The 26182-nt window shown below is 36.4% G+C and overlaps 1 protein-coding gene and 1 long non-coding RNA gene across 3 annotated transcripts in view; one reads left to right on the forward strand and one right to left on the reverse strand.

The window, feature by feature from the left end:
* LOC100742594 (diacylglycerol kinase 1) overlaps positions 1-25108 on the forward strand; it is a 71778-nt gene extending 46670 nt beyond the window's left edge. The window contains exons 3-17 of one of the 2 annotated variants that reach the window (XM_003488965.4): positions 2061-2192; positions 2446-2659; positions 5503-5664; positions 17211-17333; positions 17683-17732; positions 18092-18166; positions 18533-18770; positions 19040-19245; positions 19698-19871; positions 19959-20253; positions 20327-20451; positions 20543-20830; positions 20944-21145; positions 21228-21409; positions 21490-25108. In XM_003488965.4, the coding sequence (XP_003489013.1) occupies positions 2061-2192; positions 2446-2659; positions 5503-5664; positions 17211-17333; positions 17683-17732; positions 18092-18166; positions 18533-18770; positions 19040-19245; positions 19698-19871; positions 19959-20253; positions 20327-20451; positions 20543-20830; positions 20944-21145; positions 21228-21409; positions 21490-21579 (2556 nt within the window). In that variant the 3' untranslated portion in view covers positions 21580-25108. The remainder of the gene's footprint in view (positions 1-2060; positions 2193-2445; positions 2660-5502; positions 5665-17210; positions 17334-17682; positions 17733-18091; positions 18167-18532; positions 18771-19039; positions 19246-19697; positions 19872-19958; positions 20254-20326; positions 20452-20542; positions 20831-20943; positions 21146-21227; positions 21410-21489) is intronic. The other variant, XM_012384885.3, reaches the window with a different exon arrangement.
* LOC117151583 lies at positions 12577-13625 on the reverse strand. Its single transcript, XR_004461604.1, has 2 exons — positions 13440-13625; positions 12577-13261 (listed from the first exon to the last, which is right to left on the reverse strand). It is a non-coding gene; the product is annotated as an uncharacterized LOC117151583 (long non-coding RNA).
* Positions 25109-26182: the final 1074 nt, after the last annotated feature.

Genomic DNA, 26182 nt, shown 5'->3' on the forward strand with positions numbered 1-26182 from the left:
GGAAAGGGGGTGATTCTACGCGAAAAAAGAAATCGAAAATGAAATTTAAAAAAATTTTTTTTTAATTTTTCCATCGAGACAACGATTTACAGTGAGATCCGTTATAACGAGATATGATAAAGTGGACGCGTACCGAGCGAAAATTCAAAGTCGATTTTCTCGAAAACAAAGCCTCAAACGAAAAGTTTTTATTGTATATTTTCGACTTCTTTTTTCGCGTAGAATCATCCCCTTTCCGCTTGTACCACCAGTTACCAACCACCCTGTATATTTGTTACGAATAAATAATATGTGCGTCGTAATACATAAGATATAATTAATTTTATTACAACGAATCTTTTATACAAATCTATTACATTTTTTCGCTTGAAAGCATTTTTCTCTATTTAAGCAATTTATTCTTGAGCAATATTATACCCGTAGTCTTGATCAACAGGTATGCCAACAGACGAGAGAAATATCGAACCAATTAAAGCAATTATTTCATTATACAGGTGCTCGAATGACTTTTATCCGAGCTCTGGTAAAATTTCATTTCGTCCCTATCGGGCGACTATCCTTTTTGTCCCGAAATCTTTCGCTAGGAACGGCCGTATTACCAACGCGCAATCGCCAATATGATTTTAATCTATTCGAAAAACTGCCTATATTCGATGGATCAAAAGCCATTCATGTGATCCTGCAGTTTCTCGTATGGTGATTCGAAGCGCGACAGAATTTCATTTTCACCCGCGAACGCCGTACTACCATCTTTGTGTGCACAAAGCTTACGCGTTAACAGGATTTAGATCGCCGCATAATCCATGTATAATAGCAGTTGATCCAGATCGACCAGTTCCGAGCAAACTATTCAGCATCGCTGATTACAAGATGGCCGTTGCTGTTATCGAGTTAATATGTATGCTGGGGAGATTCTGGACATCATTAAATTGCTTGATTAGGAAAGATCGAGTAGAGAACGTTCGTGGTAGATATTAGGTCGACCGGAAAGTTTCTTTCGTTTTATAAGGAAATAATAGACGCACACAATGTTCTTCGTTTTATATTAGTTTATTGAATTATGCACGAACATAACAATAGAAATAGAAGGAAATGGATCATATCTAATTCAATAAAATAATATAAAAGGGTAATTGTTGTTCGTCTATTGTCACCTTATGAAACGAAAGAAACTTTTCGGACAATCTAATACAAATACTGATTGGCAAGTATTGTTGCGAGTATTGTCAAAATTACAAAATACGCTTTGCGAACAATATAATATAATGACTTGTGGAATTTATATCTTGCTTATTATTTTAAATGAGTATATTTCACATTTGTAAAAACCCTCATATTATTTTAACATTTTTATGTTTCGTTTACTGTTCACATAGTAATTATCATTGAAGAGTATAACTCGAATGATCTCGTCATCTTTAGACGACTTTGAACTTCAATCATACGACTTTCATGACTCTGCACAATCTTCAAATAGCTCTGAATGTTAATCCCATTAATGAATAATCTCCGTGAATTTGAAAAGACTTTGAGCGTCAATGACACATGTCGATGATATTTGTAACTTTCAAACGACATTAAATATCAATGAAAATGAGCTGTTGCGATGTTCGCGTGACGGTTTAATATCAGTGACAAAGCGACGATGATCTATGACGATATTCAATGGAGATTTGCTAGTACAATTGGGATTTGCTATATCAACATAATGTTTAAGTGATAAACCTAGGCGTAATCTGTTTCGAGAACAGACTCCAGGGATGATAATTAATTAAATTAAGTACTATCGATCAGGTTGAGCAATAAACGGTTCGCAGTTGCCAGGTTTGCATAAATAATCTACTTACGTCGCATTTATCAGTGGATGAGCTACGCCTTGATCGCTTCCCCGATTAAGGGAAACGTTAGTTCGAGATGAAGAAATTATAATAACTAAAGTTACTGTCATTCATTTTTATGTAGGAAATTACAACGCGAATTGGGATAAATTTATTTTTATGCTGAAATTTTGTAAATAAATATTATTAACATATTATTGAGAATGAATCTTCTCGTTTCAGGACATCGATTACGAGGGATTTCGTAAATTTTTGGACACCTATCTCGAAGTGTCAACCCCCGATGAACTTTCACGACATCTTTTTTTATCGTTCGTTAAGAAGGTGCCTCGAGTCGATGGAAAAGCTTTCAAAGTAAGATTTTTCTATTTAATTTCTAAAAAATCCTTTCCTTTTTTTAAAGGGGTGACCTTACACTAGCCATTGAAAGGGAAGGAGATGAAAATAGTGTTGGAGGAATTATAATATCGATATCCAACCTGTTATACTATTCGAAGTTTCGTTAAATTTTTCATAATAATTTGTCAATTAAATCGTTAAAATTTGATCAGAAATAAAAATATCATGTGTTCGTCTAAACTATCAAGGATAATAATTTCTGCATCAGGAAATGGCTGTGCTATCGTCGACAACCGCCTGTGCTGCCATTACGTCTCACACAACGTCCAGCAGCAACGTGAACAACACCGGTTTACCTGGTGGAACGTCGTCGGAAGGACATAGTTCTTCCTTGGCCGACAAAATTCATGGTCTCACGGAGAAGTTGCAAGCATTAGGGCACCATAGAACGGAAAGCGAAGCCTCCACCAGAGCACGCACCGGTAATTAACAATTTCATCTTTAACTATCACACAGATATTCGACATTCGCTATTTTCTAAGATACCAATTTCTGTATTGTTCTATCAAACTCTACGACTGAAGTAAAATTGTAAAAAAATTCAAATTATTTTTCAAATAAACTTAATTATTATTGGTATTACATTTTACATTTTATGAAATTTAAAGTTGCGCAAACAAAAGAATATAAAAACACGAAAAATATCAATTTGCATAAATATGCAGTCCAGTTATTACACAGAGATAAAAGGCCTCCTCATTCGATTCTGTACTTTATTGTTATAAAATATAATGTTTAACGCTCGTGATAATGATCCAACTTGCCCAATCACTGAAGAATTATTTAAAATAGAATCTCTTCTTATGTAATGTTTAATCCAATATTGTTAAACAAACTGAATACATGTAGCTGTTTTCAAATCTTATAAAGAGAGAGAAAGCTATTATCGCTTCTAATTACTCGCAGCCTTTTAATCCTTGAAACGTTGACGAAGGAAAGGTCTATTTAGAATGTCCTTCGATGATAAATTTAGGTCCCTGATAAAGGTATTTACAGTGTAAACGCAATATACGTGCACGTAAACGCGCTGAATCATCTTTCACCAGTGCGCGTTTACAGGGACATTATGCAACATTAACTTCCTCTAACTCGGAGAGAAACCGACTGAAATGTTTGCATTAACTAGCTGTTCCTCGCGGGATACAAGAGGATTAGACAATAGATGCTTTTGAAACGTGACTCTGTTATAATTGCACTGTAGACAATTATAAAATCACAACTTTAAGAAAATGTTAACTTAGGGTATCCAGTTGGCGCATGTGAAATGTCATCTTGTCAAATGAAACTTTTACTGCACCCGTAACTAATTTCTTTAAAATATTCTATACTTGATCAAAATAATTTCTATATAACTCGACAATTTCATTATCGTAAATTTCTATGAATTGTCGGTATTAATAATTATCGGTAATTAATAAATTCTTGGAATAGAGCTCATTTCATAAAAGATAGTTATTACGTAGAACAGTTTCCGTATCTACAGCTTGCTTTTAAGTGATTTAAAATATTATCATATGATAATATAATAATATGTTTATAAATATCGCATTAAAATAGTTTCCAAATGGAATAGATAAGATTTGTAATTTTTACTTCACCTTTTACGTACAAACGTAGTGTACAAACATGACACTTTTTCTAAATTTAATTTCATATAAAAAAGATCATACGAATATTTTAATCGCTTGAGGAGGCCAATAACAAGAGTTTCATATCTTTCTTATGGGCTCGTTAAATTCAAACTTTCGTGAAACGACATCTCATATGGATAAGCTTAATTTATTACCATAATTAAATACACAAGTACTTCGTCATATTTTCGATAATGTAATAAATAAAGCGCAATTTCACCGTTTTACCATTCAACACATTGACGAACATCTCGAAGAACGATACTGGCAAAGGAACCGTCAATTATCCTTATTCGGTTCACGCACACTCTAATACCGAATGATACATTGCGCGGCCAAACGTTTCTGACATTGTCACCGGCTAGTACTATGTATAATCGCGAGTTTCAAAGTTATGACACGGAAAAAATCGATCGATCGTACAAAGTGGGTCACCGTGAATGATTACTGGTTTCATTTGATGATTTAATCTCGCCGCGAAATCGTCCAGGGTGTCGATTTTCTTTCGCAACAGCAATCTAAGTGAAAGAGCATTTCACTGTTTAGTCGCATTAGCAAATAATCGAGGCACTAGCGTCGTAAAATAAACGAAAGAGAAGGAGACATTTAAAAGGAATGATTTTATTTGTCCAGTCATTCGCATTACAATACATTTCTTAGTCATTGACAAAACTTTCTTCGTGAAATTTGCTTATAAACAGAGGAAGATAAGGTGGGAACTGCGAGAAGAAGGAAATCATTAGTCTGACTTTATCCGCGCGCGACATCGTGCACAAAGAATGCTGAAAAATGAAATTTCTGGTTGATCTTCTTTCATCGGTTGCTTTGCATGAAAGCGTAGAAAAGGAGATTTATTATCGTATCGTTACTTGTAATTATTCTATACATAAATTTAGAGAATCTCAGGAGTAACGAAGTTTTATTATTTTAAAGCAATGAAATTTGTTATGAGAATAATAGCAAATTCCAGAGGGCGATAGTAACCAGACATTTATGATAAAACAATAGAAATATTTATTTTCATTTAAAAGATGTATGAAAAAGTCCTAACTATTTGCAAGATAACGTGACAGAAGGTATAAGAGTGGGTTGCCAAGGAAAAGGACTTTTCTCTTGTCTCTCTAGTTCTCCTTCGGTGGACCAACGCCACAAACGAAGACAATTTTATCCAATCGAGGGAATGATCGAATTAACCAAGCCAAAACTTGCTCCTCTAATTATCGTTTCCATCGAAATGCCCGGCAACCGTACTATTGAAAATCGAAAGTCTCGTTAATGACTGGTATAATTGCAAACGCAAATGGAAGAATATTTAACGTGGCATTATTGACAATATCAGTAACTCTGTCCTTCTGTCGGGCAAATGTCGGTTGTTACGGGAAATTCAACGCGCGCACATTAAATGGTCGGTGTCGATTTATCCGTGTTTGTGCATCTGATTGATCGAAATCGGAGACAAAAGCGGTCAGAAACGCAATGTACCCCCACGAACATCCATTAGGCGTTGCTTTGCCAGTATAGTAAATGGAGAATCGGAGCCACGATAAATCAGAAAGCTCCATCATTCGTTCGGTCATTCGACCACTCACTTGGCAATATCCTCTCTTGTGTTTCATCCGTTTGGGGGCTTCAAGGAAGCGTCCATCCTATATTGACGATACAGCACACCTCGTACAGCTGTCACGATGTGATTGAGAAGAAGAGCACCGACAGCAGCCCAAGTCACAGCCAAATGTCGCGAAATTCGTCCAGGAAGTCGAACAATTCGTTGCTCGTCAACAACGGGAAATTGGAAGGTAGGTGAAGTTGGATGTTAACGACGATGTGGACCAATTTGCACGCTCCTCTTCGGCATTCCATTGCTTTTCAACGGGATTACGGTGATTTGATGGCCCGCTTGCTCTCTTTTCTTTCCTCTCTTTTCTTGCTCTTTTTTTCCCCGACGGTGTCGCCGTTGAATCGAAAAAACTTATTTAGGTGCTTGTTTTACGAAAACATAGAAAATTATTTTGATTAATTAGTTTTATTGGTAGATCGTGGGTTTTGCGCATTTGTGGGATATTTGAGTGTGACATAGAAAAATGTCTAAAGCAAATTTTGTAAAAATCTGCATATTCATAGTCTATTAATTTATTATTGGCATACTAATTCTTTCGCGTTAAACGTTCCTGTATACTAGTTTCTTTCAATCGAAATTACTATTTTTCAACAAGCTTCTTCTAACTCTGCCTGTCCTATCTCTGTCAGCCCCAACACATTTAGAATTTCATTATAATATGAGAAGCGCAAAAATGTAGGAAGAACGACAGCTAACAACATCCAAATTAATACGTAAACTGTGGATATTTATGCATTTGTAGGAAATTGAAAAGTTCAAGTTTGAACAAAAAGACGTGTATATAATATTTGCTCAGATTCCATTTCCTTGCTTACGTATAAAATTACGAATTTGCATAAACATCCGCAATTTATTGATGAGAAGCAGCCATAACATTGCGAGCTGCTTAACATTCGATTATTCGTGTAAATGGGTCAGCTGGATAACATTATGAATCCTAAAAATGGTATTAAAGTTCAAGAACATCTGGCAATGGATATAAAACTTGCGTTCGAGCAGGACGACGATATTAAAATTTACGTGCAAGGGAAATACATCAGTCGTTCTGTTTAACTCGAACAGGAAGTTATAGCTTTTGGTCGCATTTCAAATGGAATGCACAGGGATTCTGTTTCGAGGAACATAATGGTATAACGCCGATAAACGTCCGGTTCGAAGTAGAACGAAGAATAATTCTGCGACTATAGGCCATCTCGAGTTAAACGACGATGGCATCACAGGATGATCGTAACGTAATTCTGTCTCTTTTCCTCTATGATCATCGTAAGATTCTTTACGATGAGTCGTGACATATAGATTGGCAAACAAATCGATGCCATAAAGGCGAACTGCCCGACACCGTAAAACTTGTAAGAATGTGTAGTACTTAATGGCGCGTCCATGGTAGCTCGATGATGTCTTAATCGATTAGTCTCTACGTCACAATTATAGCGCAGCGCAAAAGCTGTCGACGCATGTCCCGTCATATGTTGCTTGGTAAAAAATTATTTTCAATGGAAGCTTACTGGTCGTATGTTCTTCCGTATCAACGTGATGTCATTGTCAAAGGAAAGCGGAGCTTTTAAATATCGTTATTAGAATTTTACGAATTTTACGCAGTAATTTTTTATAAAAACATAGATTTGATCCATTTTCTTGAAATTTGAATAACTTAGAACGTCTTGATAACAACTCCTTTGGTTTCCGTAAGACGTTATCGGCTTACCAACCATTTTTAAAAGGTCTACATCTCCTGATTCAACAGGTTATTTCCATTTTCAATTATGCCATATTACAATCCTCCTGGTTAATCCTAAGATAACATTAAAATCAGAAAATCAACAAATTTATGCGATGTGATCTTCGTATCTTATCCTACACATTTTTAGCGTAAGTTCCAAATCCTATTCATTTAGCTATCAATAATTCTAATGTTAAGACTTCGTGAATAGAGTTTTCAAGGAAGTTACGTACAAAAAGGGGAAAAAGTAGAAAGATCTAAGAAATAGTTCAGATTTATAACGTAATAAAAAGATGACACACACTAGTCAGACATCATAAAAATCTAGGTATACTAGGTACTTCACGAAGCTATTTAGACACTTACCATAGAAAACTTTTATGTTCCTATTGTATTTATATGTTATATAGGGTGGTTGGTAACTGGTGGTACAAGCGGAAAGAGGGTGATTCTACGCGAAAAAAGAAGTCGAAAATATAGAATAACAATTTTTCGTTTGAAGCTTTGTTTTCGAGAAAATCGACTTTGAATTTTCGCTCGATATGCGTGCAGTACGTTATAACAGATCTCACTGTAGATCGTTGTCTGTACAATTGAAATTTCATTAGCGGTATAATGAGACACGACAGTAATGTTTTACATCGGTAAAAGCGTGGAAGAAAAATATTTTGCCAGTAAAAGACAAGCGATCAGCGACAATCTCATCACGACCTACATACAAACTCGGAAGATCTGCTCTCCAGCTGCAGAATAATAGTTCGAACGTTCCATTAAAACCAGTATTCTGGACCAGCCGACGATAAATTTCGTGACAGCTCCGGTGGAACAGCGCGTTATTACCACTCGACTTCCAAAGTGGGATTTCAATTTAAGAAGCCGGATATTCGGGGCTAATTTTCATACTGATGAGATAGTCGGTGGCCCAAGAAAGTCATGTATCGCCAAGACCGACAAAAAATACGATCCGCGAGCCTGTGGATAACCGTAGAAAGCGAAACAGCGACACGAGAACACCCTTTGCACGCTGGAAAAATTGATGTGTTCCGAGAATGGAATGGAATTTTCTTTGCTGGAAGGGAAACGCGTTACGTTCGATATGATAAGGGGAGGTTTCGTTCCGTACGCCTACCGATTTTTACGTCGATGCATTATTCCTGGGGATCCTATGTAACGCGATCGTAAACGCGGTTGAATTATAACTTGGCGCATCAGCTCGATCGCAAGTGCGTTCCTTATCATAACGGAATTGGAAAGATACGAGCCCCGCAAGCCTGTTCAGTTTTACGAAGCTTTTATTCGCGTCTCTACAAAGTCAGATTGCTTGAAACGTTTTGAAAAGTAGATGTTAATGCGTTCATATTAATCTTCGTTCAATGTCATTGATAATTAAAAGTAGTTTTGTTGTAATTTCAGTTAGATTACTTAAATGTAAGTGAAAGCACTTTTTACAGCTACTGTAAAATGTAAAATTCGAAAATTGAGGTTGCTGCAGTTTCAGCATCATTTTCACCCTATCGTCTCTTTTAGTGGTTTAAAAATTGTTTAAACTTGAAGGAAATATAACGGGTTATTTTTAATTATCGATTAATCGTCTGAATTCTATGATGATGTACTTCTTAAAGCATTAAACATACTTTTATTGTTATTGAAAATTCGGAAACCATAATAAGTAACTTAACTCACATTTTTGCTGCTTATCTACAACTCAATAATGCTATTGTTGATGGTCATCATTTTTACAGGATGTATTCAATATATATTAGATCATTTCGCTTATTTGAATTCGTAGTCACATTTTAATATTTCATAATTTATCGTAATGAATAAGACTGAAGTCCACGTAACAAAAGTTCACCAACTCTATCGGCTACCTGTAATTTTCAGATTATTCAGATTATTCTATCGAGAGAGCTTCATTAATTCAATCGACAGGAGTCCAGTTAATCAAGCACTAACTGAATCTTCGTTCAGGTAAATGGAGTTCTGTAAATATAATAACTGTAAAGTTCGAAAGCTACGAAGATAAAACGGCGTGTGTAAAAGAGAACAGGCAATGGCAATGGCAATGGCAATAAAGAGTGACCTTTAGTGTCCTTGAGCGTCAGGAAATATTTAGCTGACTTTGACAAGATTTCGACGAGATAGACTAAACCTTTGCGCCTTCCTAGATACAGGAAACCGCGTAAATATCCATTTTTAAATGACAGCTTGATCTTTGTGAAATGTCACGGAGTAATTCGAGAAAATTCAAGATTAACTGTTTGTAGAGTTGTTCTGGGCAAAGAGGGAAACGACGAAATCTCAAAGGCGGTATATTTTTGAAACATGAAAAGAGTTGAAGCAACGACGACATCAAACGTTGTGTTCTTGCTTTACCTCGTTTAAACGTTGTCACCTTCGTTTCTTGATCAAAAAGAGCAATCTTATGGAAAAACATTCCCTTGTGAAAAACATTCAAACGATAGACAGACTGAAAGACGTATGTACGTCGTACAATATAAAACGTACGTTTAACAACCTATAGTTCAAATAATGTATTACGATATTGTATATACAAATTGCAGTTATGTATTTTAATTACATTATAATGTATTGTTTTATTAATAGTAAACAATGAGAATACTCTTGCACTTGAATATATACGAGATTCATCCTTTTATTTTTAGAGACAGAAATTACAAGTTTATGGTTATTTTTCTTTTCTTTGTATTAACATTTTCCCATGTTGTCGATCTAATATCATTGGACAAATTAATTTATTTTCTAATTTATTTGATATATTATATAATTTTATTTTATACATAAATATTATTATTTTATTTTCGAAAACAAAAATTTTTAATTACTGACGCTTCCAAATCTCAAACCAGATGTATTCATTATATATGTCGGAGATGAAAGGGTCTTCCCTTTGGAATTCTTCGAAAAATTCCCAATATTTTAGTCTCTATAATTTAACTCGATTATATTTGTCCGAGATTTGTGATAACGAGCTTGGGCTCGAGGCGACAACTAGTAGCTCAACGTAGCCGCCGTCACGGGATGAACGTTTGTACCTAACAGAGGTATGGAGTAATTGTATAGCTCTCCTTAAAAAGAAATAGTTGTGGCGGCACGCGACAGTAAACATTCCAACGGTTTCTGTCCCGTGGCTCGCCACACACAGACCCTATTCTTCGGGCAAGATGATTATCAAATGTCGATGCATCTCCACAGTACATGTTCAGCTAGCCTGAGGACCCGCTGTGAATCTTAGGATTTAGTTAACTAAGGTCCTTCAAACGGACAAACAGTCTTTATCTTAACAGTTCCTAAATCTACCATCTACTACAGGAAGATACGAGAAATCTGCTTTTCTCACGAACGACGCTTCCAGCTAGCAGTTTTCTCTCAAGGGCGGTTAGCATCCTTCTTCAACCACCGACATAGAAATTAACCAATTAACAGGAACGTCCATTTCCCTCACTTTCCGAACGAAGGCTTTCCTCGACGAATCCGACGATCTCGTGTCCTTAGATACACCCCATCATAATTTTCCTCTGCAGCATCATCGTGACGGAAAGTCATTCTCTCGTGAGGTCTCATTAGCGAGTTACGTAGCGTCTTTACGCTAGGTGAATATTCTACGTTTTAACAAAGAGTTAGTTTAGGAATACTTGCACCGTAGACAAGAAAGTTGAGTACAACTTGGACCTTGGAAGAAAGCGCATTTTGTTATCTCGTTGACCGCGGATTCGTTATTGAACCCAGGATCATTGTCATTCGCATCTCGAGTATCTAATTACCACGGTTACTTGTCAAATTCTGTATTAATCATATTTGTGCTAATAAATATCTTCTCTATTGCATAACAATGTCTAACACAAATGAAGATTCGTTTCACGCCCCTAACCCTAATCATAATGTGAACCCGACATATACTACTGTAACTGGTGGTACAAGCGGAAAGGGGCTGATTCTGCGTGAAAAAAGAAGTCGAAATTATAGAATAAAAATTTTTTTTTTAATTTTTTCATCGAGACAACGATCTACAGTGAGATCCGTCATAACGAGACGCGATAAAGTGCACGCGTGCCGAGCGAAAATTCAAAGTCGATTTTCCCGAAAACAAAGCCTCAAACGAAAAATTGTTATTCTATATTTTTGACTTCTTTTTTCGCGTAGAATCACCCCTTTTCCGCTTGTACCACCAGTTGCCAACCACCCTGTATATATTCATATTACATAATTATACAACTTCTTAGAAACGATAAGATACATATACACGCAGGTACATTAAATTTAGCAAGTAATAGTGTCATATTAATTAGTAGTTATCAAAACAAAGGTATATAGATATTGATATAGATATCCTACGAATAAATGACCGAATATTAAAATCAATTACACAGGAAATGTATATATCGGATCACATTCTGTTCTTCCTTGTTTCAATCGATAGAGACCAGTAAACAAGCGAATCAATTTTTCAGCAATCCATAGACCCCCGTTTTCGTTGTTCAATCGTCCCGCTGTTCACCGATGAGTTTGCGTATTCGTTCGAATCCCAAAATAACGTCGAACCAGTATCATCTGGTATAAATAACGTCAACCTTAGAGTACATCGCGACTCTTCTTGGCGTTAAGCTCTCTCGATATACTTTCTCAGTATCTCTCGAGTCACGCGGCAAGCAACAAGTGTCATCTTCATATTTCCCGCTATATATTAGTCGTTGATCGCGGCCAATGGTTGTTTAATAGTATTTTCAACTGCAACTTCATCGTCTTCCGGTTGCAAAGCTTCCGTGTTCTCCAACTCTGGAGTCACCTTGTTAATCATCGATTCCTGACACAATGGTGCTGAAGGGCGCTCGAACACGTTTACCAGATATTCCTGGTGCATTGTTGAAGGAAGGTGAGACGAAGGCAATATTTCTAAGTTGGATAAAGACAGATTAATTGCGATTTCAACGGATTATGTTCGCTCTCTGAAAACTTCAACTAGTGTATATTATTGGATGTCTGGATGACATACAATGAATCAGATTGCAAATGTTATTAATATCGATGTGTCACAAAATTACATGCGGTATATAGTTTCAACACGGTGCACAAATAAGAATTATACTAAATACCACGTGTTTTTCGAATAGAGATTTTTCTGTAATATAAATATTTCAATTTTGACGGAGAATTCGGAATTGACAAAGAATAGCCGTAATTTAAATCCGAAGTATACTTCCAACAAATAAAATGTCGAGTAATCTGGTCTTGTTTCTTGTTAACTAGCTTGTAAGTAACAAACTAGAGAATATTTAGAAGTAAGTATTTTGTGTAGTATATTTTACTTTTTCCCTTTCAACTTGCTCCGTTGTTTAAAGATAGCAGTGCTTTGTCATCCATTTATATTTATTACAAAGACAACGTAGAATATCATTGTTGAACATTATTAACAATGAAAGTTACAAACGAGCGAAATTCCGCTGTTAAATAAAATCGTTGCTCCGTGTCTATAACGCAAAAATTAAGCGCCATGAATTTCCAGGTTGACAGAAAAACATTTGTGTCATCGACGCTCGCCGCGATTGGCCAACGCTTCTCGTTGTTCGGAACAGGCGAAACATCGAGCCCTTTTATCAAACAAAAATAACATTGTGCAAGAATATCGCTTTCTCGACGTGGCCGAAAGACCAGGTCGGTTGTTGCACCGGATTAATTGTCGCGGGAAACAATGCACGTGGTCGTTCAGGATGATTCTATTCATACGGCGAAATGAAATCTGGCCGGAAATAACGTCGAATAAGTTAGCCCGTCCGGTTATTCATTACACCGTGATCGTCGTGGCGAGGCAATCAATCGTGTCATCCGGCGAGCACCGATGGTTTCAATTAAATTAATTGTTCTCAGTGATCACGTTGCTCGGTGGAATAAATTGCAGCCAAGTTTCTCCAACGAACCCGTATACCATGCACCTCTGATGATCGATGAACTCCTTTTCTCCCTTTCGCGCCAGTAACTTCGTTGTTTGGAAGAATAATTAGTCGGGACAATCGTGTTCTTTTTGTCTTCCTCGAACCTGTAAGTTCGCGCTGTATCACATTGCAAACAAGCTTTTACGTTAATGATTTCATCGGACGAAAGATTCGACAGCGTTTAATTACATGTTCAATATCAATATTTGTTGAAATACGAAAGCGTTGCTGCATCCACAAATAACACTGGCGTGGTCTGTTCAAAATCAACTGTTTACTTACAGCTATCGAAGACCATCCTCTGCTACCATCTTCATACGTAAATGTCGGAGAAGTTATGCCAAAGATATTCTCCGCTATATAACGATGAATCAGTTTTACTGGTAAAACAGAAGTTGTAGAATTTTATGAAAAGCAAAAGCGAACGCTACAGTACCGAGTATCAAGCTGATACGTATTAAGCTGTGCGATGGCCTGCTCAAGAGTGGAAAACAGGATTTTTCGCGTGTTTCTTGGCGGCGAGAATGAAATCAGTTTTCGCGGTTCATTCGTGCGTCACTTGAAATCGCCGCAATATAAATCGCGAGCGTAGCCATCGAGAAATCATGGACGAGGCAAAATGGACCGCCAGAGAGCAATAGAATTACCGGTGAATTTGTTTCAACGTTGTTGCGCGTACTAAAGATAAATCGTTCGCCTTCAACGATTGATCGACCGGTTTTATTTCCCTCGTGACTAGCCGTTTTAACCTTCCTCCTTTTTTTCTTCTTCTTCTTCTTCTTCTTCTTCTTCTTAGTCTTCTTGTTTTTCTTCTCTGTTTCCTTCATAGGGACATCTCAGGTGTCTACGTATCTAGAGACTCGTAAAATCACGAGAAGGAATTACAGGGACAGTATCGATGTCTCGAGGCTTCGTCTTGTCTCCGATTCGGGACTATTTTTATCAGCAACACGGTAAACTAATAGTCTCACACGAGTTGCCTCTCGGTCAGACAATCACGTTCTACTCGTTTTATTGAGTCATCCTCGAGTGTCCTCGAATAATTCCGAATCGGCCAGTTCGAGGGAATATTATTTCGATGAAATTCGATAGTTTTCTTTGCGCGATGATTGAAATATTTTTTACAGATATTTCCAGATCGCTCAAAACTATACTAGATTATTCAAGGTTACACTAAGTTTTAATAAACTACGACAAATACTCGAAAAGCGTAAAAAATCGTGTCAAGGTCATTGGAGGGTTACATCGACGTCATTGAAAGTCACTTGGAGATCGTTTTTCGGATTTTCAAACAACTTTCTTGCGTTCTTCTATTACACAATTTCCACAAAATAATAATAATAATTCTTAAAACAGAATATTTTAACAGAGTATATAGTAATCCGCTCCAAAATTCTTTTTAAGTTTGAAGAAATTGAGAAAGAAACATTGCGATATTAAAACGTTAAAAGACTTTTCTTGCTTGAAATTAAAGTAAGATTGGGAAATAAAGAATCGGAAAATCATAGCGCGGTTAAGTTATCGACTAAATTACATTTTGTTACAGAACAAGAGAAAGGTTGTACGATATACAGCAACAATATAATAGCAGAATATCAAATGTCAAAGATCCCAGTAACTTACGTTTTTTCCGTATTCGATCGTTCGATCGAGAAATTGTTTACGTATCGAGCGAAATTACGAAGGTAAAACACGAAATTTCTGCTTACAAATATCGTTCCAAGAATATTCGTCGCGTCTATCAACGAACAGTCGTGCACGTGCAATGCTCGATCGTTATAATTAGAGCGGTACTCGTGTGCATGCATCGATACTTGGCTCCTAAACCCCGTTACGTACGAAGCAACAGGTTCCTTGTAGAAATTCTTAGACACGGCTGACGAAAGCCATTTCGTTCTAATCTAAAAATAATATTTGATCGGACTTTTCTTCGACTTTGACGTCACTATGAGACCATAACTTTTCCTGGACTTATTAGAAATCCAGGAATGTGTGCAATAATAGTTGAAACTGTCTAGTCACGCTATAAGCGTCGATCGAATGTAATGGTATTTTATATCTATGTTCGCTGCAGACGATGCGACACCATTGCAATTTCGTTGCAACAACGCTTTACGATTCAACAGGTTTATATTTCCAATGACGAAATGGACACAAGGGTGCTATATTGGAAATATACAGGGTGGTTGGTAACTGGTGGTACAAGCGGAAAGGGGGTGATTCTAGGCGAAAAAAGAAGTCGAAAATATAGAATAACAATTTTTCGTTCGAGGCTTTGTTTTCGAGAAAATCGACTTTGAATTTTCGCTCGGTACGCGTGCGGTACTGTAGATCGTTGTCTCGATGGAATAATATAGAATAGAAAATATAGAAAATATAGAATAAAAATTTTTTTTAATTTTTCCATCGAGACAATGATCTACAGTGAGATCCGTTATAACGAGAAGCGATAAAGTGCACGCGTACCGAGCGAAAATTCAACGTCGATTTTCTCGAAAACAAAGCCTCGAACGAAAAATTGTTATTCTATATTTTCGACTTCTTTTTTCGCCTAGAATCACCCCCTTTCCGCTTGTACCACCAGTTACCAACCACCCTGTATATTTCCAATATAGCACCCTTGTGTCCATTTCGTCATTGGAAATATAAACCTGTTGAATCGTAAAGCGTTGTTGCAACGAAATTGCAATGGTGTCGCATCGTCTGCAGCGAACATAGATATAAAATACCATTACATTCGATCGACGCTTATAGCGTGACTAGACAGTTTCAACTATTATTGCACACATTCCTGGATTTCTAATAAGTCCAGGAAAAGTTATGGTCTCATAGTGACGTCAAAGTCGAAGAAAAGTCCGATCAAATATTATTTTTAGATTAGAACGAAATGGCTTTCGTCAGCCGTGTCTAAGAATTTCTACAAGGAACCTGTTGCTTCGTACGTAACGGGGTTTAGGAGCCAAGTATCGATGCATGCACACGAGTACCGCTCTAATTATAACGATCGAGCATTGCACGTGCACGACTGTTCGTTGATAGACGCACTATTGAGTCGTACAATGTTACTAGTGGAAAATTGCAACGATGTATCGGATCGTTTGTTTCCACCAGGTCTCAATTTCTTCAGTTATAGCGTACCATTGTTTTGATAGATTTTACTAGGCATTTGATTTAAGCACTGAAAAAATGAGTAGATATTGAAAAGTACGATTCCATTATATCGTAACACAGTTAGTACAAGAATGCCAATTAACCTAAAGATATGAAGCTGCGTTATGCTGAAACAGAGTTTCGATGAAATTTTTACGTCTGACTATAGTTATCCTTAACCATTCGATACATGCCCCTAACATATACGGTCATAGATTGCTTTTAATTTGGCTGATTATTTTAGTCATTGATTTTTATAGATTCGTACTATAAGACGATTATACACATTTTCATTGTTAGTCGTTTTATATTGTAGCGGCACAAGAGTTAGAATTCGATTCAAATCATGTTGTTTTGCTTCGGAGTATCAAGACCGTTAGGTCACAGGTATTGTAAGGACCGTAAAACCGTGTAACCCATGTAACCGTAAAACAAGACAAATTTGAATCTTTTGACTTTCCCCTGACTATTATAAATAAACGAACGCGATCGCAAACGTTTCATTATAAACTGTGACCAAACTTTATACATACCGTTTCGCGACGAGAAGTGTTTTAAATACATTAACGATTACACATACTGGCAGTCTCATTATTCGATCCCCTACAATATTACGCGAAAATTTACCCATTTTCGCTACTAAATCGAAGAAAAATTCGTGCGTTAAGGGCTTGATATATTGAATTGCATCACAAAATCAGGTTCTATTTTAATGGAAGAAGACGAACGAATGTTACAATCCAATATAATAAACGCTTGATACTGGCTATCCACGGGTATAATTACTCGTTGTAAGGAAAGGATTAAACGAAAATGAATAGAGAGCAGAATGTTTTTGGCAGTTAAACGATACGCATCGAATCAAACAGATCTTAATTTCGTTCATTATCTTTCATTCCGCAGAAATGAGAAACTTCGTTAGAAAACAGAGTACGATAGATGTCCACTCGGTTAAAGTCAGCCTCAAGGATATCGTGTGCTATCTTTCCCTCCTGGAAGCTGGTAGGCCAGAAGATAAATTAGAGTGTAAGTAATTGTTTCTTTTGTATCGATCAAAGTTAATTAGATCTCATGAAAGCGAGCAGTGGGTATTTTTGTTCCGATCTCGGGTAACCTTTCGCCATTAACGCGTTCTTATGTCACTTTGTCATAAATCATGGCCTGATAAAAGAAAAATTCACGGACAGATGCATCGACAGTCACGGCTGTATTCCTTAAACGTTCGTATTCGCGTGTCCAACGCCAGTCATTTTCTCAGTCTGCTTCGCTAGTCGCACTCGCACACAGTGCACTCGAGCTTGCATATCTGCTGCAACTTGTTGCACGCCAATTTCGACGCGCATTAATTCATTTGCCTTTCTCTCTTTTTTTTCAGTCATGTTCCGGCTGTACGATACAGATGGGAACGGCGTTCTTGACACAAACGTGAGTAGAACGAGATTTTTTGTTTTATTTTTTCCCTTAATTGCTGCAAAAAACCGATTCTCATCGACAGCGTGTTTAAACGCGAAGAAAATGGAAACTGCACGGAATTGCAAATAGTTTGCGACGTTTCAAATGGTCGGATTTTATATCTATATTTTTGTTCAATGTTTTCTCACCATATATGTTAAACGAAATGATTATAGGTTTCATATGGTAGTATTGGAAATTTATCGACCAATTAATCGTAAATACGCCTGTCGATAGGGCAGCGAAGTCCATCAACGAATTGAAATAGATCGATTCGAGAGCACCTTATCTAACGTAGCCACGGGTTTAATATTATTATCACGTTTCCCTAGGAGATGGACTGCATTGTCAATCAGATGATGAATGTCGCCGAGTATCTCGGATGGGACGTCTCGGAATTGAAACCGGTGAGTTGGAATATCATTAATATTCCTTTTCAGATGCACGTTGTCGTATCCACGCGCATCTTAATAACTCTATTTTTCATCTAGATACGATTCTTTTCGTTTAAAACATTTATTTTAATTAATACGAAAAGAAACCTTTTCTAAAATAACGAACCATCCCATTAAAAAAAAAATGTACTTTAAATAACATCGTGAATTTCAATTTTGTAATAAAACAGTTGCCTCAAGTTACTCTATTATAAACATTATAGAAGAGATATTACGTTTGGGAAGAAGATACATAAAATCTAAAATTTCTTTGTTTACACAACGAAGAGATGGGAAATTGATGAGCGATATCTAGACGTAAATCCTCGATATTTCTAGATACTGCAAGATATGATGATAGAAATAGACTACGACGCGGATGGTACGGTATCTCTGGAAGAATGGAAAAGGGGTGGTCTGACGACGATCCCGCTGCTAGTTCTTTTGGGCTTGGATTCTCACGTAAAGGAAGACGGTAACCATCTCTGGAGGCTAAAACACTTTAGCAAACCCGCCTACTGCAATCTCTGTTTGAATATGCTAGTCGGTCTCGGAAAGAAGGGCCTTTGTTGTGTCTGTAAGTATCATCGGAGCTTCTTTGATGTTACAACGGTTCTTTTTTCACGGATGTTTTGCTAGAAAACATTTTCATCCGATGAGCTTCCACCCTTTTTATATGTTCTCTTTTCTCCTTTTGCGCCTTGGTAATCTGCGATGAAAGAAGAGCAATTTTCGTAAAGTATATCGTTGTTTATCGAGTTTACAGTAACCCGCGTCTCGAGTACCAATCATTTTTTTCATTCGCACTGAAGCAACAGACAAACGAACCGTTCTCTTTTTATATAGTCTGCAAGTACACTGTCCATGAAAGGTGCGTTCAAAGAGCACCAGCCTCTTGCATAGCCACCTACGTGAAAAGCAAAAAGACGTCGCAAACGATGGCGCACCATTGGGTCGAGGGAAATTGTCACGGCAAATGTTTCAAATGTAGAAAAACTATCAAGAGCTACAACGGGATTACGGGTTTGCACTGCAGATGGTGTCAATTGACAGTGAGTAGTCTTTCCTTTTATAATTATTTCCTTTTTCAATGAATCAGATTCCCTGTGTAGGCAACCAAATATTCCAGTTATGCTGTAAGCGTATATGAAAGTTTGGAGGTTTGATACGTAAAATTTGTATGTACGTTTCGATATAAAAGTATCGTACAGATCGTATTTTTTATATTTTCAGCAAGAAATGTAGACATAGCTGGAGTTGAAAGAGAAAAGAGATAACAAAGCTATAATTAATCCACGTTCGTGTAAAAATTTAACGATACAATAACGCCGAAAGTAAACATAATATAGAAAAATACATAGAATGCCGAAAGTATTGAACGCGCCAAATCTCTGACTATATTTCATTCTTGTAATTATGTTCATAAACATATAAATTCTAGTTATAACTATCGAACAACAATTATACTCGTATAACGTTATTCACGCTAATAACGATTTTACAGTTGCATAACAGATGCGTTTCGCAAGTGAGGACAGAGTGCACGTTGGGTGAGTACGCAGTTCATATCCTTCCGCCTACGGCGATTTGTCCAGTTGTCTTAGACAGGCAAAGATCGTTATCTAGGGACAGTAAAAAGGGAAGCAAACACGGCCAGGATTCGTCGACTGTTGCCTCGGTAAGTGCAATGAGCTGAATCGAACGATTAAACACCAACCAGACGCGATATCAAAGGATTCTAATTCGAGATGCAAAATTCTATTAGCAAAGTGGATTCCTGACATCCGGTGCTGCTACTAATCAACAGCCAGCTATGTCCTTCCAAATTACACCGCCACCGGACACTTTTCCACTTCTGGTGTTCATAAATCCAAAATCCGGAGGAAGGCAAGGCGAACGCATGTTGAGGAAGTTCCAATATATCCTGAACCCGCGCCAAGTTCATAATCTGGCCGTGGGCGGACCTATGCAGGGTTTGCAAATGTTCAAGGACGTGAAGAACTTTAAGGTGATCTGCTGCGGCGGTGATGGTACCGTTGGCTGGGTGTTAGAGACAATGGGTACGATTAATAATTTGAGAGCTGGGTATTCAAATGATCCATTTATAACCAGCATTTTGTGTTTAAACTTCAGATCGTGTCCAATTCGAGCATCAACCAGCCGTAGGTGTCATACCATTAGGGACAGGCAACGATCTTGCGAGGTGTTTGCGATGGGGTGGTGGTTACGAAGGAGAAGCTATTCATAAAGTACTCAAAGTATGTAAATATCATGATAAAAGATCATTCTTACACGGACAGTTAAAACGAAGTTGATGCATTTAAAATTGCTGTGTGAAATAATTTCTAGAAAATAGAGAAAGCGACACCTGTAATGATGGACCGCTGGCAGATAGAAGTACTTGATCAGAAAGATGAGATGAAACCAAATCAAGACAGTATACCGTACAATATCATTAACAATTACTTCTCTGTGGGCGTGGACGCTGCGATCTGTGTAAAATTCCACATGGAAAGGGAAAAGAATCCCGAGAAATTCAATAGCCGGATGAAGAACAAACTTTGGTACTTTGAGTACGCAACAACGGAACAATTTGCTGCCAGCTGTAAAAATCTTCACGAAGATCTAGAGATCATTGTACGTAAATGTTTCAAATGTTTAAAATGTCGTTTAAAAAGATGGTTAAGATTAATAATGAATTCTGTTCATCCAGTAATACCGATTGTAATCTCGATATTTCTCATTCACAGTGTGACGGGACACCGTTAGATTTAGCACACGGACCTTCTCTCCAAGGTGTCGCATTATTAAACATTCCTTTTACTCATGGAGGTTCCAATCTCTGGGGTGAACACCATACGAAACATCGACTTGGTAAACGGAAGAAACGACCAGACAAAGAACTAAGCACCAGCAGTTTTAATTCCGTAGATCTTACAGCCGCGATACAAGGCAAGTGCCAATGTTTCGTGATCGTTTAACAAGTTAGATAGACGTAGTTAGAGCAAATGAAAAATAAGCGTAATGTTTACAGATATTGGAGACAATCTCATAGAGGTGATCGGTTTGGAAAACTGTTTGCATATGGGTCAAGTGAAAACTGGACTTCGTCATTCCGGTAGAAGGTTGGCACAATGCAGTAGTGTCACCATCACCACCAGCAAACGTTTCCCGATGCAAATCGATGGTGAGCCATGGATGCAGGGTCCATGCACTGTAAGTTGATCCTTTCCTTGAACATTTAGTAATTATTTAATTATATCTACCGATCACTTATAGATATTTTATTGTTCCAGATTCACATAACGCATAAAAACCAAGTACCGATGTTAATGGCACCGCCACCGGAAAAGGGTCGAGGCCTCTTCCGTTTCTTAAAGAGGTGAACTTCAATATTATCAAATAACGAAACTGGAAAATCGAAATAATCGACTCAGTTCTCGATCAGAACGTAGTCTCGACGTCGTCCCGCCTGTTTTATCTTATCTTAATTAAAAGAAAGGGAGAATGAAGCGTATCAATTCGGTCGTACTTAACACAGCTTCAATGCTCGTCCGAGAGCATGGAACGAGCTTCGACGTAACTTAGGTATTCTTGTGTACAGTATTTTTGAGAATAATAATAAAGCATCGCTCGTCTTAGTGATAGGATTAGCGGTAGACTCGTCGGTCATCGATACCGATGTATGATCGTTTTGTATACTATGCGGAGATACGCCGAATATGTTTTCTTCTCTTCCGTTTCTCAAATCCGTGGCTTGAGTCTACCGTTTCAAATGTGCAAGCAAATACGAGGTTGTACTATTGCAATCGAGCGTATAATTTATATACCGACATAACGGATTGTACGGTATCATGCAAAAGAGAAAATAATCTCGTACGTAACGTTATCTAGATAATATTAACGACAACTTCTTTAATCATTCTTTTTCTTTGTACAACACTTAGATATATCGTAAGGGTTTTATTTCTCCATAAAATATCATAGTTGAAGATATGCAGATCATATTCTTTAGATGAATAATATTTGTTGTAAGTAAAGAGTATAAAATCTAATTTTATATCGATCAAACGTTGAGTATGTATCTGTTGTACGTTATTTTATATTCTACTTGCTGTTTTTTGATCTGCGTATCCTCGACCAGTCTTGTATCCGTTTACTTTTATAAAGAAAAAAAAAAAAAGGAAGAAGTTTATCGCATTAACGGCGCATGAAACTATTCGAATCGCTCCTCTTTTTTGCACGACTCCGTCCAATAATCAAACATCTTCTACTTTTCTCTCTTAACGTTAAGATTTTTGTACGGAAGCTTAGTCGTAACTGCTTAGACATAAATCACGATAGATTGGTTTTATTTATTTATTTATTTATTTATTTATTCGTCCGAACTTATTTATTTATTCGATGGCTCTCAAGACGGAGCAGTATATCGTAAGCATATCAGCATCAGCAAACCGAGCGCGGCTATAAATTAGCGCCGCGAGGTTCAGTTGTTCCGCGTTTGTCTTTTGTATGAATCGCACAATCAAAAGTTACGAAAATTATGCGTATATTTTCGATTTGATGCGATGTAGCTTGTTAATCGGTGCAATAGTTGCGCGCTCTTATAAATTAGTCCCTTAAGTTTCTCTTCAACATATTGTTGTCTTTCTACACGTTGGCCATCTCTCGATCGATACGCAAATAGAGTTAGCACTTTTTTAATTGTACGCGTATTAACGCGTGTCGAACTATTAAAACATAGAAGTGGATTACAGTGGACATATTAAATATCATATTGCTAAATAAGTAGGAGACAAACACAGATATTATAATCAAAAATCGATTCAGCCAACGTGTTACGTATAATGATCAGTATTGTGGTATGGAATTTATAGGATTTTTCATAGAATTCTTCTACGACTGCATCAGCACGCACTTCCTCGTTGTCTGTACGAACGCTTCTATAAGTACATTTGTAATTTTCATAGCCTCGTTTCCATGAGTATTCCAACTTATTTACCATTAAATTATTTATTTGCCAGAAATGTTTGGATCATTTCTACAAAGTATTTTTCAGATCTTCCGTCCGATAATAGAAGTAATTAAAAATATAGGTTGCATTTTTTATTTCCGAGCACTCGCAACTCACATTCGTTTCGCGTTATTCCAAAATGTCAATTTTAGTAGACGAATCTAATCGTACTTTGACAAAAAATCGACACGGCAGTATCGAGTAGAGTATACTTGATGTTACAACATGCCAATGTCGTCATGTTCACTCGCATTATTCTGATTTGTATCTGCATATTTCGCTTTAATATCGCGTTTCGAGATATTTATGCTTTTGTATGGAAAGTGTAACGAAAAAGTACGACACCAAGTATATAACATCCCGCAGGGACCATCACAACGTCGAAAAATCCATGTAATGATTATAGAATGATGTTAAATTTTATCTTGTAGCAGTGATGACCATTAAGCCTGATGTAACATTTCAAAATTGAAGCAACGTCAGCGATGTCTATTGTATCCTCGAATTCTTTCAATTTTATTATTTATTTTGAAAAAAGCATAGATCCTTCTGTTCTCTTCCATTTTTCTTTCATATTTAACAAATTTATCATCTGTTATTCGTTTGATCGCGTACAAACGCAGAATATACATTGCTCGAAATGAATTCCCACGAAAAGACGTTCTAGAGGCAAGCGTTTACGAGTCAATATTTTCAAGCATGTATTTCTCGATCGTTTTACGTAGAGGAATTGATATACAATTTATTCATCGCGCAAATAATGATCGTTTCCCTTATAATCGTTATATACGCATATTTCCCTTAGCGATTATATGATCGACTATAATATAATATAGTTGCTCTCGTTAGACGAATCGAAATATTACGCTTACGTATAATGATACAACCATTAAGGTCTTAATCGTTAAGTTGTTATTCATTAGCAAACAAAAATCGGATGAAAGAAGTACGACAGAATACAAATAAATACATATATCGTCGAACTTCTTCGTCGCGAAACTGTGAATACTATTGGCACAATAATTACAAATATTGTTTTTCTATTGGATTGGCGCAGTGTCTCAGTGTGCTTGTCATTGTAATAATGTTATGATATAAGGAAAGACCCAAAAATCAAAAAAAGAAAAAAGAAGAAAGAAAAAAATGACAAAAAAAATATGAGAAAAGAAAACAAGTATATTGCCGTGCACAGCAGCGTGAGAAACCCACATCACCATTGCCCGAAACCGAAACGAACTTTTTAACCCTTGATGCGAAATATCGATTTCCTCGAGATAGAAATACTTCTATTCTGATTCATGGATTAGTAAATATAATACAGGGTGATCCATTTTTTAACATAATTCATACGTTTTCGAAGAGTATGGAAACCGAAGATCACGGTAAATTTTAATTAATAAATACATTGTGAACATGTCCCTTGACCCTTCTGCGTCAATTCTTCTTACTCAAACACTTTTAAACTTGAATTCGTTTTTTTAAATTTAACATATTCCTATGGTATAGTTATTATAACAGATATAACTGTTGACGTCTTTAAATGAAACGCCCTGTATATACAAAAGTAACACATAGTAACATTGACAATAGCGCACGTCAATTATTCCTTTCTTTTTATTACTAAGCGCGCTCCATGATTCATAGTGGAACCAGTAAGTTAAAGGAACAACGTTGTTATCTTCAGCGATGAAATAAAAACATCTTACTAACCAAAACGAGAAAATAAAGAAAAACGTGTATTTCTCGTTGATGATTAAGAAGGCAGAAAAATAATATTTGAATCGTACGATTCGAGTTGAAAATTCAAAGAAAACGTTGCCTCGGTGCCTCGAATATTTTAGTCTAAATCGTTGCGCAAAGTATGACTGGAGACATGACAGAATAAAAATTACGCAGAAACATTGATTCCTTTGTCGATTTTCAAAAATTCTCTTACGTGATATCAATCGAATTTCCATTACCTTCGATCCTGTCGAAAAACTTTTTCTTTCATTTTTAAGTTAATTTTATTCTAGGAATGTTTTTATTAATTAAAATTTTTATATAAAATAAATACACATAAATGATTTCAAGGAAATTTTCTATTTCTTATAGTTTCGTGAATATAGTTTCATGAATAGGCTCAATGCATTGGGCTAATGAAATATGCAGTCTTAAATAAATAAGTAAATAAGTATTACATTATACGGTCTTACAAATCTCATTCAACAATATTGTTACAACTTCTTAATAATTCTTCTACAACTCTTACAACTCTTACAACTCTTACAACTCTTACAACTCTTCTCTATAGTACATATTCGATTTCATATACACAACAAACAATTTTACGACGTGTATTTAAATGTCCACATGTCACCATGCATCAGTTTCCACGTGTATACGTATATCGCTTTTCAGGCTTATCATTCAATTCTCTAACATAAACATTTGATCTGTATTGCTCATTGTCAATCCTTAATCCTAATCCCCAAATCGTCACCTGTATCCGCACGTGATTCATTCCTTTATACATATATACATAGTAATTCGACCTATATTTATCATATACTATATAAGTGATGCAAATTTGAAATTCAGAAAAAGATATTTTATCATTACGTATTTTATTATTTAACCGGTTTTTATTTAAGATTTTTTACTTTTCTATCCCAAAAATCAAAATCGAAGAAAGATTTATATATTTTGAGATTTAGTTATCGGAGGAACTTGTCGAAATAAGCAGAGAGGGTTAAAAAACAAAAGAACGCTTCATTGGGATTTGTAACAGTTAAGCGCGATTGAAAGATATTCAAATTAGAGAAATTTACTGCCACTTTTACTGGGTCTATGTACGTTTGAGCACTACTGCCATTTTCCAAAAGATAGTCATATATGAAGAGAAAAGCCTGTCTATTATAGTGTATTATACGAAATAAAGTGTAAATTACGATACAAGATTCTCTGCGAGTATCTATTTCAATAAAAAATATTCT

The sequence above is a fragment of the Bombus impatiens genome, unplaced genomic scaffold (genome assembly GCF_000188095.3).
Source record: "Bombus impatiens unplaced genomic scaffold, BIMP_2.2 scf_0312, whole genome shotgun sequence".
NCBI lineage: Eukaryota > Metazoa > Arthropoda > Insecta > Hymenoptera > Apidae > Bombus > Bombus impatiens.